The sequence below is a fragment of the Budorcas taxicolor genome, chromosome 18 (assembly GCF_023091745.1).
Source record: "Budorcas taxicolor isolate Tak-1 chromosome 18, Takin1.1, whole genome shotgun sequence".
Classification (NCBI taxonomy): Eukaryota; Metazoa; Chordata; class Mammalia; order Artiodactyla; family Bovidae; genus Budorcas; species Budorcas taxicolor.
In genome coordinates this window covers 57,459,190-57,480,260 of record NC_068927.1, presented here as the reverse complement: position 1 = coordinate 57,480,260, position 21,071 = coordinate 57,459,190, and the positions used below count along the sequence as shown (strand labels likewise).

At 56.5% G+C, this 21,071-nt stretch overlaps 1 protein-coding gene across 5 annotated transcripts in view; it reads left to right on the top strand.

Moving 5' to 3' along the window:
• Positions 1 to 21,071, top strand: part of LOC128062953 (nuclear pore glycoprotein p62-like) — a 33,347-nt gene that overhangs the window by 8,894 nt on the left and 3,382 nt on the right. The window contains exons 2-6 of one of the 5 annotated variants that reach the window (XM_052655459.1): positions 14,213 to 14,332; positions 15,998 to 16,195; positions 19,584 to 19,624; positions 19,723 to 19,961; positions 20,645 to 20,757. In XM_052655459.1, the coding sequence (XP_052511419.1) occupies positions 19,612 to 19,624; positions 19,723 to 19,961; positions 20,645 to 20,757 (365 nt within the window). In that variant the 5' untranslated portion in view covers positions 14,213 to 14,332; positions 15,998 to 16,195; positions 19,584 to 19,611. Of the gene's footprint in view, positions 1 to 10,480; positions 13,025 to 14,212; positions 14,333 to 15,989; positions 16,196 to 19,583; positions 19,625 to 19,722; positions 19,962 to 20,644; positions 20,758 to 21,071 lie in introns of those variants that run through there. The other 4 variants (XM_052655458.1, XM_052655456.1, XM_052655457.1 and 1 more) reach the window with 4 other exon arrangements.

Here is a 21,071-nt window from a genome sequence, read left to right as displayed (position 1 = left end):
CATCTGTGAGCTGGCATCTCGTGGTTTTGATTTGCGTTTCCCAGTGGCTAAGGATGCTTTCCCTGTGCTTACCAGCCATTTGTATACCTTCTTTGGCATCCCGTGGTTTGACACAGGGCATTTTCTACTGTTCCTCAAGGCAGCAGACCCTTGCCTGTCTGAGCTTTGGCCTGGAATGAGCTAGTGACCTAACCTCTTCTCACCCTAACTCCTCCGCATCCTTCAAAACAGATTTAAACATCCTTTCCTTCCCTGGGACAGTGTCCTTGCCCCTCCCCTGAGCTTCTAGTAGGTTCTCACCAAAGACCTTGCACGGTGTCTGCCGTGCCATCCAATAATCTAATTCTTCGTTACCCTCAGTAAGCTCTGAATTATTTGAGGGCCGGGACCTTGTTTGACCCTGACTTTGACATTTATGTTGACACTGAGCAGATGTCTTAACTCTAGAAAGGAGATGCTAATGGTACCAACCCCACGGTAGGAACATCGTAGAACTAAACCGATCCGTACATGAAGAGCACTTGGCATGGTACCTGGGACAGAGCAAGCTGGGCCTGTTTACTCGATCAACAAGCATTTGCGGAGTGCCTGCAGGGGCCTGCAGCTGTCCCAGACCTTGGGGCACAGCAGTGGAGAGCACAGCCCCAAATCCTGCCCTTCCTGCCCTCTTCCAGTGGGGAGACAAACAACAGACGAGATCTGTAAATGGAATGTGTCGTATTTCAGGTGGTGCTGGGTTCCTAAGGATGGCCAAGGGAGACGTCACTGAGCAGGTGACATTCTACATTGTAGCAAAGACCTGAAGGAGGTAAGGGAGTAAGCCAGGGGGCCGTTGGGAGAGTGTTCCACGGAGCGAGAGCAGCAGGTGCGAAAGCGCTGGGGCAGGAGTGCTCTCGGCATGTGTGCAGAGCAGCAGGAAGGCTTGTGGGACCGGAGTGGCATGATGGGGGCAAAGGGCACTTCGAGGTTGGCGCATGGGCACCTTTTGGCCATTTGGGAGTAATGCTGCTGAGAACATTCACGCACAAGTTTTTGTGTGAATACCTGTTTTCATTTCTGGTGGCTTTTCCTTCATCACATTTATAACACTCGGGGGTTTTACGGACAGGTGGCCATGCCATATTGTCTTTTGTTTGCCCAGTTCAAGGCCTGTCTTGTCCCAAGTCTCAGTGGATGTTTGTTGACTGAATGAATGAGGTGTATTTGTGGATTATCCACACACGTGGCACATAACAGCACTGAATGGCTGGTGCGTTTATCAGTATTTTTTAATAAATGGAATTGGTACATCAGATTGGCAGAACTTTCCTAACTTCGGGTGCTGACAGGTTGTAGGGAAATGGTCGTCTCAGGCACTGCCAGTTAGAGTAAAGCAGATACAGGCAGGCTGGGGAGTAGTTTGGCTGTCCCTAGTAAAACCAAGATGCCAGTAGCTCTTCTGGGATCTGCCCTGGAAAAGTGTCTGCGCCTGTGCCTGAGAAAGCATGACTGCGTGTGCTTGTTGCAGTATTGTTTATAGTAAAGAAAAACCAGAAGCGTCCTAAATGCCTATCAGTAGTTCAGTTCAGTTGCTCAGTTGTACCCGACTCTTTGCGACCTTGTGGACTGCAGCACGCCAGGCCTGCCTGTCCATCACCAACTCGCGCTGCTTACTCAGACTCGTGTCCATTGAGTCGGTGATGCCATCCATCCATCTCATCCTCTGTCATCCCCTTCTCCTCCTTCCTGCCTTCAATCTTTCTCAGCATCAGGGTCAGCAATGAGTCAGTTCTTCACATCAGGTGACCAAAGTATTGGGGTTTCAGCTTTAGCATCAGTCCTTCCAGTGAATATTCAGGACTGATTTCCTTTAGGATTGACTGGTTGGATCTCCTTGCAGTCCAAGGGACTCTCAAGAGTCTTCTCCAACACCATAGTTCAAAAGCATCAGTTCTTCAGCACTCAGCCTTCTTCACAGTCCAACTATCACATCCATACATGACTACTGGAAAAACCATAGCTTTGACTAGATGGACCTTTGTCAACAAAGTAATGTCTTTGCTTTTTAATATGCTGTCTAGGTTAGTCATAGCTTTTCTTCCAAGGAGCAAGCGTCTTTTAATTTCATGGCTGCAATCACCATCTGCAGTGATTTTGGAGCCCAAGAAAATAAAGTCTGTCACTGTTGCCCCATCTATTTTCCATGAAGTGATGGGACCAGATGCCATGATCTTCATTTTCTGAATGTTGAGCTTTAAGCCAACTTTTTCACTCTCCTCTTTCACTTTCATCAAGAGACTCTTTAGTTCTTCGCTTTTTGCCATAAAGGTGGTGTCATCTGCATATCTGAGGTTATTGATATTTCTCCCAGCAATCTTGATTCTAGCTTGTGCTTCATCCAGCCCAGCATTTCTCATGATGTACTCTGCAAATATGTTAAATAAGCAGGGTGACAATATATAGCCTTGATGTACTCCTTTCCCGATTTGAAACCAGTCTGTTGTTCCATGTCCAGGTCTAACTATTGCTTCCTGACCTGCATACAGATTTCTCAGGAGGCAGGTCAGGTGGTCTGGTATTCCCATCTCTTGAAGAATTTTCCACAGTTTGTTTTGATCCACACAGTCAAAGGTTTTGGCGTAGTAAATAAAGCAGAATTAGATGTTTTTCTGGAACTCGCTTGCCCGTCGTTAGAGGTATGGGTAAATGTGGTCTAGTCACACCACATTTTATTTATCATTCCTTCTAGCTTACTGGTTTACAGCAGCTGTAAGGAGTGAAAAACCTGTTGAAAACTACAAATTGTGGAGTAACACACACAGTATGATCCCTTAGGAGTAGAGAAAACATGTGAGTAAACTTATTTGCTCTGGCTGTGAACACGTGTGCAAGTGTATGCAGATAAGAGATGCACGACAGCTTTCCACCTGAGCGCTTCACAGGCATGGGGACCGGGGTGACAGATAGTGATCAGGGGACTCTTGGCTTTGTCGGTGATGGCCAAAACAAGATTTTAAAGAAGGGACTGGTGTATTGATTGTTCCATTGAAGTTTAAATTTGGAATGCAGTTAGGTGGAGGGAGGAAAATCTTTCAGTGCAAGAACAAGATCTTGTCTAGTCCCGTTATATTAAGAGTGTTTCTAGAATCTTAAAATCTACCCCTCTGGCTGTTTCCTGACTTTTCCAGTCGTCTAACCTGGTTTGTTTTCCCTGTGGGGAAATTTGCCGTTTCCCACCACCTGAGCTCCTTCTGGTGCAAGTTTGGGCCTCAGGAGTGAGAAGTGAGAAGGAGAGTGTAATTGCTCATTAGTGGTGAGGTGATTGCTTGGGGTAGAGAGGCTGTTTTCCAGGGAAGAAAGGGAGAAGCCAGATAGCTGAGAACCTCTGAGTCCAAGAAGCATTTTTGTACCAGCTGGAGGCAGTTCAAGAGGCAGGAAGCTGAGGGGTTTCTGAGAGCGCTTCCTCCTCCATCTAGTGAGGATGGTACGTGTGCGTGCTCAGTTGTGTATGACTGTTTGCAACCCCATGGACTGCTGCCCACCAGGCTCCTCTGTCCATGGAGTTCTCCAGGAATACTGGAGTGAATAGCCATTCCCTTCTCCAGGGTATCTTCCCAACCCAGGGATCGAACCTGTGTCTTCTGCTATGGCAGGTGGATTCTTTACCACTGTGCCACCTTGGAAGCCCCGGTGAGGATGATAAGCCTGCTTAAAATGATCTCTAAAATATTGTCAGTACAAAAAAGAGTGCTCCTGGCTCATGCAGCCTTGTGTGTACAGTGGGAGAGAGTGCAAACTGCATTTGGTTAAATGTGTCGAAAATCTCTGGAAAGAGGCCCAAGAAACCCAAAAGCTTGTCTCCAGGGAAGAGAGGTTGCTGTGGGGGTGAGGGGGGACCACAGAGACCCCTCTTGTACCTTTTGAACATAGAACCACGTGAGCAAACTATTCATAAAAAGTATGTAATTTTTGTTTTTAAAAACACCCACAAGCAGAATATGTGTGAGCAGGCCTCCTGGGGGGTTGGTGTGCAGGAGCATTTGGGGATCTGTTCATGTGAGCGGGGCATGGCGGCAGGACAGGGGCCAGGCTTCCCACAGACCCTCCTCCTCACCGCCTGCAGGCAGGCCGGCCCGCCTCCTGTTTGTCTGATGCCTGGGAGGGCGAGAGGCCTCCAGGGTGCCGTCCACAAGGAGGCGCAGGCCCGCGGAAATCAGGACCAGAGCGGGCCGCCTGAGGAGGTGAGAGGGCAGCTGGAAACTGCCTCTCCCTGGTCTCTGTCCTGTCTCCCTGTGGGGACGCCTCGTGCTGTGGAGGAGGAAGGGCCTCTAACTGCCCAGGAGCGGGGGTCTGTTTCCAGCCCCTGGGATTGGCTGGTCCTACCGGGCAGGGCGGTTGGGTAAGAGCCAGGCGGAGTGGCCCGGGTCCCCAGCAGCTCCTGCCTGGCCCTTGGTGCTGTCTGCCCCTGCCCCCCTCAGCCTGGATGAGTTTTCCTGTCCCTTCGAGGCCTCTCCCGTGGCTTCACCCCACGCTCTGGTCAGGCCCAGCGGCCCGTCTCGCTTCTCTGGAACCTGGAACATCCGAGCTCTGCCCCGGCTGAGGTCTGGGTAGCAGGCGACTCGCCCCGATCGGCTGGTTTCCATTCTTGTAGGGCAGGCTCTCTGGGCTTATCTATCCTCTGAGGTTTAGAGGGGTTTTCTTTGACTCAAGGAAGAGAGGGGATCTGATTCAAGAGAGATTTAAGAAAGAGGAGCTCGTGGGCTTGGGCCTGGCCTGTGGTGAGACAGCCCAGGGGAGGTGTGGTGGGGTCAGGCAGGGCATCCCTGCACTCACACCGCAGAGGTACCAGCCCGGGTGATGACCACTGGTGTCCGATCCCCTCTCTTCTCTCCCCTCTCTCCTCCCCTCCTCTGGTCTCTCTGAGCCCATGGCTGCACTTCCTCCAAGTCTTAAATGAAGAGCTAATTCTGCAGGGAAAGCGCAGTGGGCGCTGAAGCTGCCTGTCCTGCCTGGGCCGGGCTGGGCTCAGCGCTGTGGGCAGCACCACCAGGTGGCCGTGGGCGGGATGCCAGGAGTGGCTGCTGGGTCGCTTCCCACAGCTGCAGTATTATTAACTGCAATGATAGGTTGTTTCCTGGGCCCCAAGAAGGCACCGGGCACAATGCTAAGCGCTTGACACAGATCGCCGACTGTTTCATCTTCCCAGGGACCATATGATTCTGGAGCCGTCATCCTGTTTTTCAGATGAGGAAACTGAGACCCTGGGAGGTGAACTTAAAACTAAGATCCCAGGGCTGGGGGTGGAGGAGCAAGCGCTCGGAACGACAGGCTGCAGCACCCACTTCTCGGTGCTGGGCTGTGTCCTGCCAGGCGCTAACAGAAGAGCGCGGGCTGGACGTGTCGAGACCGCTGCAGGCCTGCTGCCCTGAGTGAAGAAGAGTTTGTTAGGAAAGAGGGAGGCGGCCTGGGGGGAGGCAGCTGCCCCTGCCTGGTGGAAAAGCCTTGCTCTGGGAAGGTCACTCAAGCTTCTGAGGTGACAGGTGAAGGGCCGCGGGGGTCGGGCAGGAAGCAGGGTCCTCCCGGCTCTGCTGTGGGTGGGTGGCCTGGCTGCCAGTTCTCCGTGACCGGCCCTTGACCCCAGCCGGCGGCCTGGAGGTGCATCACTCCCTCGGCCATGCGTCTGCATGAGCACCCCACTGCCCGTCTAATACTGATTTCTGACACATGCTCACCTCCTGCCCTAGAAGCTCAGCTCCCTTCCGGGAACTCCTGTTTGCTGCTGTGTGACCTTGGAGAAGTTGCGTCACCTCTCTGAGCCTGTCTCCCATCCAGGAAGGTTCGGTGTGCTGCCCCCTAGCGCTCCTGGCCGGTCCTGCTCACACAGGTGGCACCCCGTGGGGCTGACCCTGTCACTCCACGAGCCCCCTCGGTGCTCCAGGCCACCCTGTCCCTCCCTTTGTCATACGTGGGTGTCTCACACGTCCACGTCCAGGAAGTCGCCCCGTGGCAGAGGATGTTCAGGCTTTCAGAATCACAGCTGTCCTTACCCCTGCGCCAGGATGGGTTTCCCGTTCACTTACCTTTACCAAGCCCTGCCCTTCACCTTCTTGGTCCCCCACTCTTGTGTTAAGTTCTTGTTGCTGTTGTTACACATTACCGCAAACTTAGCAGTTTAAGATAACACAAATATTTCCTTGCAGTTCGGGAGGTCAGAAGCCTGAAGGGGGTGCCCGGGGCTCTGTTCCTTGTGTGGGCTCAGGGGAGACTCTGGGTTGTACCTTTTCCAGCTCGTGGAGGCTACCTGCTCTCCTTGGCTCGTGGCCCCGTCCTCCAGCTCCAGAGCAGCAGTGTAGCGGCTCTCGGAATGTCTTTCCAGGTTCACAGTCCCTCTGGCTCGCCTCTTCTGCCTCCCGATTCCATTCAGAGCCCTCGTGATCACATCAAAAGCTCACGCAGATAATCCAGGGTCGTCTGCCCGCTTGGGATCCTTAATCATATCCGTGACGTCCTTGTTGCCACGCGAGGTCCCAGGTTCTGAGATTAGGGTTAATCTTCCCTTTCGTCCAAGGCTGAGGTCTTCCCTCCTCTCGTATTCATTCTCAGACAGACACCCCTGTTCTGAGTATCTAAGGAAAGGGGAGCCCAGGGCTCAGAACAGTGCCACCTGCTCCAGCCACCCCGGTTCCACGCTGGGGCTTGTTCTGGCTCCTCTGGCCGCCCCCTCGCCCCTGCGCTGGCACCCCGCTGCCCCAGCCCACCCGGTCTTTCCTCCAGGACGCTGAGCCTCGTCTGACACCCCGAGTACTTCCCTGCTGGGATGTGAGAGAGACTCCTGTCTCGTCCACAGCCGTATTTCCAGGGCCCCGAGCGGTGTCTGTGCAGAGGAGCTGCTCGCCTATCCCTCTAGTGTGCTCTCGGTGGCCCCCGTCCTCGGGGATGGACTGCGTTTTGCTGTGTTGTCGCTGTACGTAGGGTAGGGCCGAGTGAGTGCTGGGGTGAATAAAGTAGATGGAGCTCGGGCTTGGAGAGGCTGAGGAACTAACCACAGAGGGCAGGTTGGTGGATCTGAGCGAAGGTGGCGGTGACGGCACAGAACCGCGTCCTTGAAGCCGGGGATGGCCGCGCCTGTGCGTGGGGATCCCAGACTCGGGACTGCAGGCACCTGGGTGTGGCGTGGAAAGCAAGGGCAAGTGCGCGGGGGCAGCTCTGCCAGTCTCGCCCTCAGTGGCCTCGAGGCAGCCCCGTGGGCTAGAGAACCCGCTGCGGCCGTGGCTGCCCAGGCCGAGCACCCGGCCCGGGCCACCTGCCCCTCTTCCCAAGAACAGCATCACTTCCCCCCCAACAGCATCCGCTTCTCTTTTAGGAAAGCTCACCCCTTTGGTAACACTGGAAAAGCCCTCGTAAAGGGCAGAGGGTTTTCTGCGTATGGTTCACCACATCTGTGAGAAACTCCCAGCATTCTGGGGGTCAGTGGTAAGTGAGCAGTAACACCCAGGACAAACTGCGTCAGGACATGTTCACCACTCTTCCTGGGTCCGTGGCATCCGAGGTGTTGGAAGGAGAGGAGGCATTTAATAAACAGTGAACCGTTAAACCAGACAAGACACCGGGGCGGGGGCGGGTGGGGGAGATCGTTTTCTTTGTGGTTTCTTAATCATATAAAAAGTGAAAACTTTCTATAAATGCTTTTCGGAAAAATTTTAGCTGCAGCTTATTAATAGCAAAAGCTCTCTTGAGTGCGCTGTTGCGGATTGAGCCGTGTGGCTGTCCAGGCACTTCTGTCCACTGGCTGGTAACAGACCTGGCTCGAGACAGCTCTGCAGTGAACTGGGCCAGGGTCTCTTTGTGCCCAAAACAAGGAACCCAACTTTGTGCCTGAAAACAAGGAGCCGTCTTGCAGCTGCTTTTAGATGAAAACAAGACGAACATGTGAGGGAGTAGAGCGGAAGCTGGGGTGCAGAATAGTGGCCACGCCCCTGAGCACGGCTGCTGGCCCGTGACCAGGGGCCCACTTGATGAAGGAGAAATGAGAGCTTTACAGTGCGGGGTGCGAGGGTTGGCTAGTGCCCGCCTCGGGGTGGAATTGCAGGTTGCTTCCGTCTGAGCCTGCCGTCCCCGATCTGTGCCCCGGGGTCATCATCCGACCTCCTTGTAGGAACGGTGTGAAATTGGCTGGCTTGGGGGGCGGGGCGCTGTCGGAGCCCAAGCCAGCCGCCCCCAGACCACGCTTGTCTCAACCGGGGAATGGGTCACGTAGCCCAAGGCTCCGCGGGGCAGTGGTAGCCGACCGTGAGTTCACGTTAGACTCGAGGCCAGCTACCACCACAGTCTTCCTGAGAACATCCCAGCTGGGTTGGATTCACAGCCCCTCGGGGCTCCCTCCCTTGCTCCCCGGCTTCCAGAGGTGACAGTGCGGCGTGTCTGTGCGGGGACCGTGGCCTTGAGCACCGCACCCTCCTGACTTGGCCACGCTCCAGGCCCGCAGCAGCCTCTCCACTTTCCTGACGAGGGCGCTGGGTCTCAGGGTCCTCCAGAGTCACGGGGCTCCCCCTGTACCCATCAGGCACTTTTGCTCCCCAGCTATCTTCATTTTCTGTACTGCTCTCACAGATATCGCAAACTTAGAGGCTTGAAATGATGCACCTTCATTCTTTTGAAGTTGAGATCAGGGTCCAGAATCGGTCTCACTGGGCTGAAATCAAGGAAGGCTGGTTCCTTTTAGAGACTGCAGGGGAGAGCCGTTTCCTTGGCTTTTCCGGCTTGTAAAGGCCACCTGCACTGCTTGGCCTGTGGCGCTGTCCTCTGTCTCCCAAGTTCAAGGCACGTTACTCCAGCCTCCGCTTCCACCTTCCGGTGGTCTCTTCTCTAGTCCTGTCTCTGCCTCCGCATTTCAAGATCCTTAGTCACGTCTGAGAATTCCTTCTGCCACTTAGGGTCGTTGGCCCCAGGCTCCGGGCGGCGGGGCCTGCGTGTCTCTGGAGGGCCATGTTTGGTCCTGGTGTTGGTGTAAAGTCCACGCGCTGGCTCCCCTGCTGCCTTCAGCACAGCCTCTGGGATCCAGCACCGCCCCACAACCAAGACCAGATGTGGCTGAGTGCCAGCCTGGGGGAGGTGGTGTAATTCACCCCGTCTGTCCCGCTCATATTGTGATTCTAGAACCCGGCTGCACAGGTTCGCTGGTTCTTCAGCGTGAATTTACACTCGAGGATCGTTTTCAAAAACCTAGCTTATCAGTTATGTTTATTGTACAGGCAGGAATGAGCACTTGGAAGCTACTGCAGATTAGCAGGGAGGCCATCCATGTGTAGTCCTGCATCTCGGTGTATTTCTTTCCAGCCCTCCTTGTTCAGGGTAGCTGTGTTTTTCCATAGCCGAGATCACACTGCAGTAGTAAATCTGTGTTCTGCTTCTCTCTGTTGTCATTCCCAGCGTTTCTTGAGTATAGTTAAGAGGCTGTATCGGTAGGTAGGATGCAGAGCTTGCTTTATATCTGATGCCCAGTTGACCCCGTAATTGGTGCCAGCGCTGGACGGGGCGCTTGGTGGATTGGGCCTGTGGCCTGGGCTCAGCTCCTAGTAGATCACCACAGCCCCCTGAGCCCCAGTTTCCTCATCTTGGACGTGGGGTGAGCAGCCCGCCAGCAGGCAGTGCTTAGCCTGTGATCACTTCCCTGAAAATGCCTCTACCCAGGACGCCCTCCAACTCTTTCTTCTCCAAGTCACCTTTGACTCTGCAGCTACCAGATGGCTTTGCTCAGGGCTTTTTCAGATAGAAAGCGGTCACCTTTCACTGAACAGGGACGTGCTGGCTCCCCGAGCTTCTAATGAAGACCAGGCGGGGTTGCTGAGCAGGACCAGGGTTTCTGGCAGCTCTCACTCTCTGCCCTTTCCTGCTCTCCTCTCTGCTCTCTCTGGTGGCGCTCACTGTCCCCCAATGCTCATCCTCCGTGCCCTGCACCTGCAGGTGGGGCGGTCTCTTGGCCAGCCTGAGTCTCCACGGCCCCTTGAAACCAGTCCCTGCGGCCAAGCACCAGGTGCTCTGAGCACTACGCCCGTGTGCCCTCTGTCGTCCTAAACCAGCTCGGGGTGTGCCCAGAGGGAGCCTTTGGCACCCAAGGCCCTGTCGTAACTCAGCTTCCCGGGGCCTGTCTCTGAGGTCCAGAGGGACTCTTGGGGTGGTGCCAAGTCAGCCTGCCCCTCACCCATGTGCAGTCAGCAGGGAGAAAAGCGCCTGCTCTTCAGCCTCCCCTGCCACAAGCAGTGGGCCTCCCGCTGGTACTGACCCTGCTAGACCCCCCAGGGCGGGGGCCTTACGTCCTTGCCCATCTTTCGTAGTTCAGCAGGGCCTGGTTAGGTTCCACAGCAGGAAGAGGAGTGGGAGGCCGCTTATCAGACTTGAGGCCTGCCTCCCTGCAGACTGCGCTCCATCAGGCCGCTGAGGTGGTTTTTCCAGATGTGCCGTCTGATCATGTCACTTCCTCTGCTTTGCAAATCTTCCCAAGGTTGCAGACGCCGGTGGATTTGCTTTGGAGCCGGAGTAGCTGCTGCCCCCAGAGTCTGGAGCCATGAGCGGGTTTAATTTTGGAGGCACGGGGGCCTCCACAGGAGGGTTCACATTTGGCTCCACAAAGACCGCAACGACCACGCCCGCCACGGGCTTTTCTTTCTCCACGTCCGGCACTGGCGGGTTTAGCTTTGGGACTCCCTCCCAGTCGGCTGCCAGCACCCCTGCCACCAGCCTGTTCTCACTCGGCACCCAGACTCCCGCCACACAGACCCCGGCCTTCAGCTTCGGGACCACGACGCCTGCACCAGGAGCCACCGGATTTTCCTTAGGGAGCAACACCCCGAAGCTGAGCCTGGGCAGCACGGCCCCAGCCCCAGCCCAGCCCGGCGGCTTCGGGCTCGGGGGCAGCACGCTCAGCAGTGCCGTCTCCAGCGCCAGCACCGTTACCTCCTCCCAGGGCGCGGCACCCGGCGGCTTTGTGTTTGGCTCCACCGCAGCATCTGCAGCCCCGCCCACCACATCGACTTCCGGGGGCTTCTCATTCACGGCTGGGAGCACATCTCAGACTGGGACCTCTGGCTTCAACATAGGCTCCATGGGGGGCCCGGCCCAGCCCCCAGCCCTCAGCGGGCCCTTCACTGCGGCCGCTCCAGCGGCCACCGGAGCGGGAGCCGCACAGCCAGCTGCGCCCACTCCCGCCGCCACCACCGCCAGCGCCGGGCCCTCGCTCTTCACCTCGCTGGCTGCTGCTCCCACGTCGTCCGCCGCCACCGGGCTCTCCCTTGGCACCCCAGCGACCACCACGGGGACAGCAGGAGGGGGGACACTGGGCTTCAGCCTGAAGGCCCCTGGAGCAGCTTCCACCACCTCCACGGCGACAACCACCACAACCACGACCACCACCAGCACCAGCACCACTGGCTTCTCTCTAAACATAAAGCCCCTGACTCCGGCCGGGATCCCCAGCAACACGGCGGCCTCCGGGAGTGCGCCTAGCGGTCCCAGCGCTGCTGCCGGGGGATCCGGCAGCGCTGCGCTGACCTACGCCCAGCTGGAGAGTCTCATCAACAAGTGGAGCCTGGAGCTGGAAGACCAGGAACGGCACTTCCTGCAGCAGGCCACGCAGGTCAACGCCTGGGACCGCACTCTGATCGAGAACGGCGAAAGGATCACCAGCCTCCACCGCGAGGTGGAGAAGGTGAAGCTGGACCAGAAGCGGCTGGACCAGGAGCTCGACTTCATCCTGTCGCAGCAGAAGGAGCTGGAGGACCTGCTGAGCCCGCTGGAGGAGTCGGTCAAGGAGCAGAGCGGCACGGTGCACCTGCAGCACGCAGACGAGGAGCGCGAGAAGACCTACAAGCTGGCTGAGAACATCGACGCGCAGCTCAAGCGCATGGCCCAGGACCTCAAGGACATCATCGAGCACTTGAACTCGTCGGGGGGCCCGGCCGACACCAGCGACCCGCTGCAGCAGATCTGCAAGATTCTCAACGCGCACATGGACTCACTGCAGTGGATCGACCAGAGCTCGGCGCTGCTGCAGAGGAAGGTGGAGGAGGTGACCAAGGTGTGCGAGGGCCGGCGCAAGGAGCAGGAGCGCAGCTTCCGCATCACCTTCGACTGAGCCCGGGGCGGGGGTTACTGCCTCCTGGTTGGGGTGCAGGGAAATACGTGTTTGTGTGTTTCTGTCTTTCAGACAGTTGTGCTGTTGATAGAACTGTTCTCTGGTTTGACTTTTTGTCTTAGTGAATAGAAGGTATTCTCAGTGCTCTGGGCCAGGCTGCAGCCTCGTGGGTGTGGTTTCTCCACGTCCTAGACCCTCTCCACCTGCTACAACCGCCCGCCTCCAGTTGTGCTGGAGGAGGGGTGAGCCACCAGAGAGCCAGCCGCCTGTCTCCCAGCTGAGGCGCTGGGCCGCCACTCTGCCCGGCAGAGTCAGAGATGCGGGGAGGAGAGCTCCATCCTCACGGAGCCAGCCGCCTGGAATGAGTGAGCAGTGCAGAGAAGTGGCTTGTGGGTGGAGCGGACAGTGGGACGTTCTCAGAGGAGGAGAGACCGGTCAGAAGAGAAGGGCGGTCTCCCCTCGCCTGACCCTAAAGCCGGGTCGGTGCTGTCCCGCGGGCCCACTCCACGCTGAGCTTGCGAGCGCGCCTTTGGTAACGCTGGCCACACAAGACTGCAGACTCCTCGCTTCTCCGCCTCACCGAGAGGTTGTGCACCCTGTGGGCAGGGCTTGTTTCCTGTCCCCCTTGTGTGCTCAGCACAGCAGTCCCTGTCAGAGCATCAAACAGATGAAGAGTAGAGATGAGACCGGCATAAAACGCTCGCCCACCGAATGAATGCCTGTGGAGGTGGCCAGGGTGCCAGGGGCAGCCACAGACTTGATTCTGCACCTCCCGGAGTCGAGACAAACCTGGCTGGTTCCAGTGAGATCCAGTGTCCAGAGCCAGCCATGCCCCAGGGGCCTTCTGTGTCCGCCTTTACACTCTGCTGTACTCTGAAATACCTACAGCTGTGTGTTGCTTCCCTAAATAAAATGTATTGTGGAATTTAAAAGCTGCTGTTTCTGTGGATAACTTAGAAGGAGAAGGTTGGGAAAAGAGTAGGTTCCAGGTCATGCTTGTGGGGGAAGGCGCTCAGATCTTGCTCGTGGCGCAGGGCAGGAAGTCTGCCCTCTGGCCTCCCTTGGCTCGCGCACACTAAGCTGTGTTTTGGCTCTGGAGTGCCCAGGGCTTGTTCCTGCACATACATGGTCCACTTTGCCAAAGTCATGACCATGAGTCATTTCCTCAGGTCATCTTGGACTTCTAGAGACCACTGTCTCATCCAAGCAGAAGACACGGAAGAGAGGGGGGAACAAACCAGAGGCGGGAGACCCCAGCAGCCCCAGTTGCTTCTCCAAAGGCTCCACCCCCTGCGACAGTGGCCCTCTGTAGTCTGGGAGTCGTGACCCCATCCGGTACCCGTATCCCACCCCCTTGAGTCCCCTTGGGAAGCAGGAAGTAGTATTTTACCTGCATGTATTCATTCAGCATCCATCTTTGGAGCACTTGCTACACACCAGATCCCAGTCTGGCACAGGGGTTTCAAAAATGGAACCACCCATGAGGGTCCCTGCCCACCTGTGAGGTCATCCTGGCAGGGGCCACACAGTCATGATAAGAAAAACAACTTTCTTGAGCTTGCATTTCCAGTGCACAGCATATACCTGTTAGTTGGCATGTTAAACATAAGTGAAGCTTAATTCCTTTCTTAGTTTTTTAGTTTTTTATTTTTTAGAGTTTCCTGGCTGTCCAGTGACTGAAAGATTGAAAGACTTGGCCTTTCGATACGGGGGTGTGGGTTCAGTCCATTGTGGGCAGCTAAGATGCCACATGCCTTGCAGCCTAAAAACCAAAATGTAGAACAGAAGCAACATGGTAACAAAAACTTTAAAACTGCTTCATGTCAAAAAATCTTTTTAAAAAGATTGTAGTTCTAATATTTTCTTCTCACACCCCAAGGGGTCTCGCACACAAAGCTTTTGAAGAGCACAGGTGGTTGTAATACGTTGGCACGACAGCCTTGCAGGAGGGGTGGCTCTGGTACTTGGGCACCATGGGGAGAATGGCCCCCAACGGCTTCCTGGGGGACCAGGGAGTCCCCAAGATTGCAACAGGGTCAGCCGCTGTGACTGGATGCCACCCTGTGATGCTGGCTTCATTGTAACTGCAGTTTCCCTTTCCAGGAAGAAAACACAGATGCGTTTCCCTGTCAGTGCAGACACATGGCTTCTTAAGTTCCTCTTCATTCATTAACATGAAGACGAGTGTGGTGACTAAATTTGGAGTCTGAGGCTTTTAAAAAGGTGAATCTCTCTTCTCAGTAAGTGGTTACGGCATTTCTTCTCCCTATTTAGGGAGAAGAGTAGCAACTGGAGGTTTACGGTTATGACTTTTCATCTCCCAAGACACCCTCGGTCAGCTTACGGCCCATCCCCTTCCCCAAGAGAACGCCCCTGCCTCCTCTGGCACTGCCAGGCATCTAAAAGTCAGTGTTTGAAACATTTCCCGAGGGACAGCAGCCTTGATCTCCAGCGGGAGGTTGAAGCATGATCCCCAAACAGTGACGGGCTGGTCATTGTTTTAGTAGTTGGTCCTCCAGGGTCAGAGGTGGCACGTGCCCATTTCCACGCTGTGAATTCTCCCACTGTGGATGATTTCAAGCCACCAGGATGAAGTCGCGAACACGAATTTGGGAAATGGATGCACACTGTGAAGATAAAACCAGTTTACCTGAAGAGCATATATGTAATAGTAATAAGGCAATCAGATACTTAAGGGATGGGTTTTGAGTTTTACCCTTGTTTTTAATAAGACTCATCGTAAATGTTTTCATCTTTTAATAATGGTTCACAAACCAAAACCGCAAAGGGATCTGCAAATTAAATGTCTCTCGTGAAAAGGTGTGAGCCGGCTCCGGCACACCACCACTCCCGAGGTTTTCAGTCAACCTTGAAATCGCCTGGGTGCATTGAAAATCTGCCCTCCTGGGACTTCCTCAGTGGTCCAGTGGTTAAGATTCTGCTTCTGCTGCAGGAGCCACAGGTTCAATCCCTGGTCAGGGAAGTGACACTGCTGCACAGTGCGCCCAAAAGAAGCCTAAGTATTCCTTCAGACCAGCGGCTCTCTGCAGAACGTCCCAGGAACGAGTTGCCTCACCCTCACAAGTCAGGTCCACTCATGGACACACCTCAGCCCTGGTCCCTTTGGACTCCAGTGCCTCACCTGGGCACTGCCCACACCTCACCTCAGACACCATCCTGGTTCGGCCCCATGACGTCCAGAAGTGTCACTGAGGCAGAGATCAGATCTGATGGGCTTCTCTCCCAGGCTCAGGCCAAGCCTGGGGGCATGGGGTCTCATCAGATCCCAACTCTCCCAGTTCTAGGAACACAGACCCCACTGACACTGAGCTGAAAGCAACTGACAAGGATAGTATCACTCAGATGCAGTGTGGGCTCTTTGAATGTTGATTCAAACCAACTGTTGTTTAAAAAAAAAAAAATCATGTTTTGAATCAATCAGGGAAGTATAACCATTGATTTTATGTCATTTGTAAATGTGATAATGATACTGGAATTTTAGTAAAAAGCAAATAGTTCTTATATATTTCAGAGCAGAGGTTGGCAAACTATGGCCCCACTTCCTGTTTCTGCATATAAAGTTTTATTGAAACCCAACCCAGCCACACCCAGCCATTTACATGTGACTGTGGGAAGAAGGATGGCGTTGAGTAGCCCAGGCAGAGACCATGTGGCCCCCAAAGCTTCAGATGTTTATAGGAAAAGTATGCCAATCCCTGCCTTACAAAAACACCCTCAAGCATTTACCTCCAAAGTGAGAGTAATGTCTTAAAGTAACCCAGTGGGGGAGGGGGGGAGTGTAAGTGAAATAAGACTAGGAGGCGATCGAGGCACCGGGCTTCATCATCCTCGTCTATTTGAAATTTCTCATAACAAAAAGCTTTCCAGACAGGAGGGCCTACGCTCCATAGCCTCCCAGCTGCTCCAACCCCACACCAGGACCCTGGTATCTCCAGTCTAACAGGGGAAACAGGACAGAGCCAGAGCCATTCACCCCGGTTTCACCCTCGCGCGACAATGACGTCCGTCCCGGGCTAACCAGAAAGGCCATGGGCGCTGAGAGAGCCCGCCAGAGCCAGCCATACAGTGAGTGCCCCTACGACAGCCCTGGGGTTCTGGAAACGGGAAGGAGGGGCGGGGCGCCCTAGGGGAAGGGGCCTCAGGTAAGTCTGTCTGCCCTCCACTCTCCATGCCCCCTGGCCATCCAGGTTGGGACCTCTGACTCCCTCCTGGGGCCCTTGGCATCCCGCAAGTGGGCCCTGCCCTCCTCTGAGACATGGTGGAAGTTCTGATAGTGACTGTGCAGGGTCTTGGGCTTCCCTGGTGGCTCAGTGGTAAAGAACCCACCTGGCAATGCAGAAGATGCAGGTTCAACCCCTGGGTCGGGAAGATCCTCTGGAGAAGGAAATGACAACCCAGTCCAGTATTTTTGCCTGGGAAATCCCACGGACAGAGGAGCCTGGCGGGCTGTAGTCCATGTGGTCTCAAAGAGTCAGACATGACTGAGCAGCTAAAGAACAACTCAGGGTCTTTGTTGACCCAGAGGAAAGAACATATGTGACGGTCTAGCCCTGTTCCCCGCCTGTCTCTGTGGCTGCCATCACTGTTAGCTGTCCTGAGGGGCCGTGGAGGCTCCTGGGGGGCCAGAGCCAGGTCTCTGGCTGCTCTGGAGGTGACCTAATCCCATTAGAACTGTCATTGAGGTTCCAGAAGCAAGTCAAATAAGGTAGGACTTTCTCCCAAAAGACAATTTTTATCTGAGAGGGTTGACATTGTTTTTTAGAAACACCAAAAGCACCTCCAAATCAACTGAAGCAACGGGTAATGGATTTGGTGGGCGGCCTGGTGCGTCCTGTGTCTCCTGCTCACAAGCTTTGGAAACCGAAGCTAACCTAACCCCCATTTTCCTGCCCCTAATTCTTACCCTGAAATCAACCCTAACACCAATCTCTTTGATATTATCAGGAATGACTCTGGAAGGTCCCGTTTCTACCCAAGCAATCCCCAAATGACTCATAATCTCTTGACCCCAAAGTAACCTGTTCTATCCAGCCTTCCAGCACTTATCCTCCTGGCAGGTGTTCCCTGGACCACATCTGGCTGCTCTTGGGTGTTTCACCCAACATCATCCAAACCCTAGCCCAGCGCTTCCCCTCAGCCTGGGAATGCAGACATCGGTGGGGGTGAAGCCTTGAGGGGCAAAGTGCTGCTGGCATCCAGAGGCCAGTGGTGCTCCTCTCACCTCCTGCCGTGCTCGGGACCACCCCACAAAGACGGTCCCAACAGCTGGCCCATCCCCAGTCCAGGAACCTGAGCTAATAACCAAGTGGTTAGGAACACTGCCTGGACACGCCCAGACACGCCCTGGCTCCGCTGCCTCCACCCGTTCTGCCGCTTCGTTTCTCTGTGGGGCCATTGCTGTGCTGTTTGGCCATAGAGCAGAAGGGCCTCTGGGCAGGGCACAGGGACCTGAGGTCAGCCGGACTCCCAGCTCTGCTGTTCCCCACGGGGGGCCCTGGTGCAAATGCCCACCCCCGCCCCGCCGGGACAAGCTAGTTCCCTCCCTCACAGGGCCTGACCAGGTGCCGCTCCCACCTTCCAGGCACTGAATGGAGCTGGTGGGCTCTGCCACAGGAAGGCCTGCCAGCTCTGGGGCCTTGGGCAGGTCCTGGGGCGCTCCCTGGTGCCTCTGAGCCTCAGATTCCTCCTCTGTCCAGTGCAAAGCTCTGATCACAGACTGGCTCAGAGAGGGGAGAGTCCCTCTTGCCGCCAGTCTCTGCTGACTCGCCCTTGGCTTTCTGTGTCTCTGAGGCTCTGTCCAGCTCACTGATTCTGTTTCCTTTTTGGCAACACCTCCCCACCCACCCGTTTCAGATGCCTCTGACTCACTGTGCGCACCCCCCAGCCCACTGCCTCCCCCAGACCACACCCCTCTTTGATTTGGTTTGGATTTTCCCATCAGCTGCACGGGCTTGCCGCCCTCTGCCTTTCCTCCTCACCACCCGCCTGCCCAGTGCTCTCTCCTGCAACCGCAAGAAAAGTCCCCACAATCGCCTCTCCATCCCCGACCCCTTCAAGGGACCCATCGTGTGTCCCTTGGCTAAAGCCCCGAAGCTGTGAGCCAGGTGGGGGTTCCTTGGAGGCAGGTCAGCCTCTTCTCCCTGCCTGCAGCTCACCTCTCAGGAGAAGAGCACCCACAGGCAGCGATGGCCGAAGGCAGGGGCAGACAGAAGCGCCTGAGCAGTTTCTCTGAGGTCCCCCCGACCCCCATGCCCTGGCCTGAGTGGTTCCCAGCACAGGCGCAGGGAGCGCTCCCGGTGCAGGGATGGGGTTGAGGGGTCCTCACTGAATCCCCTGGGCTCCCCCGTGGCAGCACTCATTGGTGTTTCCTAAGAAGCAGCTTTTAGTCCTGACCCCAGGGGGCTGTTCCTGGCCCCAACCTGGACTCACTGCCTGTTCCCATCAGTGCTGCAGTGGCCTCCACTTGACAGATGCAGGCCCGAGCCACAAAGAAGGGAAGGCCTTCCCCGAGTCTCCGCCGGCAGGTGCCGGGCTCAGGACCCGGGCAGGCTGCCCCAGAGCTCTCCCTGCTGCCCACGGGTGCCCCTGCTGTGCCCATTTCACTGAGCGGGAAACAGGTTCAGAGCGGCCACATGGGATGGGAGGGGAGCCAGTGAGGACCCTCCAGGGCACCAGGATGGCTGACACCCAGGAGGACTCAGGACAGGACTCAGCTGTCCCTGGGAGCATGCTGCCCCAAGGCCAGAAATACACCCGCCCCCACCCCCACCTTGAGAAGGACGCAGAGCAGAGGGCAGGTACAGGGGCCAGCTCAGGGACCAGGGGCTCGGAGTGGGCCAGGGGCAGCCCCTGCACTCAGCACGGTCACCTGAGCGTGTACTTGCAGCCGCCCAGCTGCCCCTGAACTATTGAGGCAAGAGGAAGCAAACAGGTTGATGTGCTCCCCCCGCCCCCAACCCGCTCCAGCCTCGAGGAGACTCTGAGCATCTGACCCGCAGCCCAGGAACGGAGTTTCATTTCCCACAGCTGGGTTTCCCGAAAGGGAGGAGAGGGTGGGGTGCCGCTGGGTTTAAGGCCAGCGAGAGGGATGTGGCAGGCAGACGAGCAGAGGGGCTGGAGGAGAGAGGGGTGCTCCTGGGAGCCCGAGGTGGTGAGGAGGCTGCAGAGAGACAGGGCCCCACAGACCCAGACAGGGGGCGGGGAAACAGGACGAGTGGGGCCGAGGTGGGAGCAGCAAGGAGACCAGAGGAGGTGAGACAGAGCGGACAGAGGAGAGACAGAGGCAGGACAGGAGGGCGGCGCTGGGCAGGGGCCAGGAGCCGGCCAGCCCAGGGTTAGGGGACGCACACAGCCCTAGGGGCAAGGGCTGAGGTGGGAGCCGGCATCCCCCAGCGGGCCAGGCTTAGGGGACGCAGGCTTCTGTCACAGCAGCCTTGCTTCCCCTCCGACCCAGACACATCTCCAACCCAGACACGAGAGTCATGGACCCCTTGGGTAAGTCGGGAGGAGAGGGGGCAGAACCCGCTTTGCTCCACCAGCCCCTGTCCGCACACCTGCCAACCTGCCCACTGACCCTGTCCTCCTGCCCCCAGCCTGGCGCCTCCTCGCCCTGGTCCCCATCTTCCTCAGCCTGGCAGCCTCCCTGGACTGGCAGACAGCCCACATCTATGACCCTTTCGAGAAATGCATGCATGATCCAGACTACGAGCGGCTGCTCAAAGTCGTGACCTTGGGCCTCAATCGGACCTTGAAGCCCCGGAGAGTGGTTGTGGTTGGTGCGGGCGTGGCCGGGTTGGTGGCCGCCAAGGTGCTCAGCGATGCTGGACACAAGGTGAGAAGTGATGCTGGAGGTCTACCTCGAGTCTTTCTTGCTGCAGCTGGGAGTCCCGGGTGGAGGGACCCGGCCAGGTCCCTACTGAGGGGTGGAGGTGATGGGGCGAGGGGAGAGGGATCTCTGCTTTCCTTGTGGTCTGGGGGTCGGGGGCCTGGAACCCTCTGCAGTAACGTGAAACTCAGAGGGATCGAGTGTGTCTGAGCTAAGAGATCTTTGACTTTCCCTGCCCCGCTCTCATCCTAGAGGGAAGTCCCTGGAAACCTCCGCCCAGCTCCTGGGGGGGATTTGTGTTGGTGGAGAGGATGGGAAAGTCCAGATAGGGGAAGTGCTCCCTGAAGTCGCACCACTGTCCCCCTCACTGAATCCAAGAATGAGTATGGGCCGGGCCAATGGCTTCAGTCTGCACAAGGAATCTCCCTACTCCCTGAGCTGGGAAGTCCCTCTGAAATCTGCCCAGCGGCCTTCCTGCTGCAGTCTGGAAGCCAAACGTCACATTGTACATGTTCACTGTGACCTTCTATTCTCCTGCCAGCCCCTCTGCTTCCCATAAGAAAGGGTCCTTCTCTGGTCTCCATCTATGCTGCTGTGGGGATGGAAGGCGGGGTGCAGGGGGGCTGCCACAGAGTGGAGATGGGGGCCAGTGGGAAGAGCTGAAGGACCTGCTTGCCGCCTCTCCCCAGGTCACCATCTTGGAGGCAGACAACAGGATTGGGGGCCGCATCCTCACCTACCGTGACCGGAAGACAGGCTGGATTGGGGAGCTGGGGGCCATGCGCATGCCCAGCTCACACAGGTGAGGCTGGGCCTGGCGACCAGGCAGGTGCGGGGCCACCCCAGCGCCCCTGCCCCAGCCCTGAACCCAGGCTCAGTGGGATGCTCAGCTCCATCACTGCTCCAATGCCACCACAGACCAACCCGGGCCCCAAACTTGCTGCCCTGCTCAAGTCAGGCCTAGACTCCACCCCCAAATCTGGCCTCCCACCTCCAGCCCCACCACCGCACCCCTGAAGTGCTCAGGGCACCGTGTTCAGCCCTTCCAGACCCCAAGCTCTGTCCTCCCCGACCCTGGTCCTTTCCCCACCCCCGGTTCCCACCCCCATCCAGCCC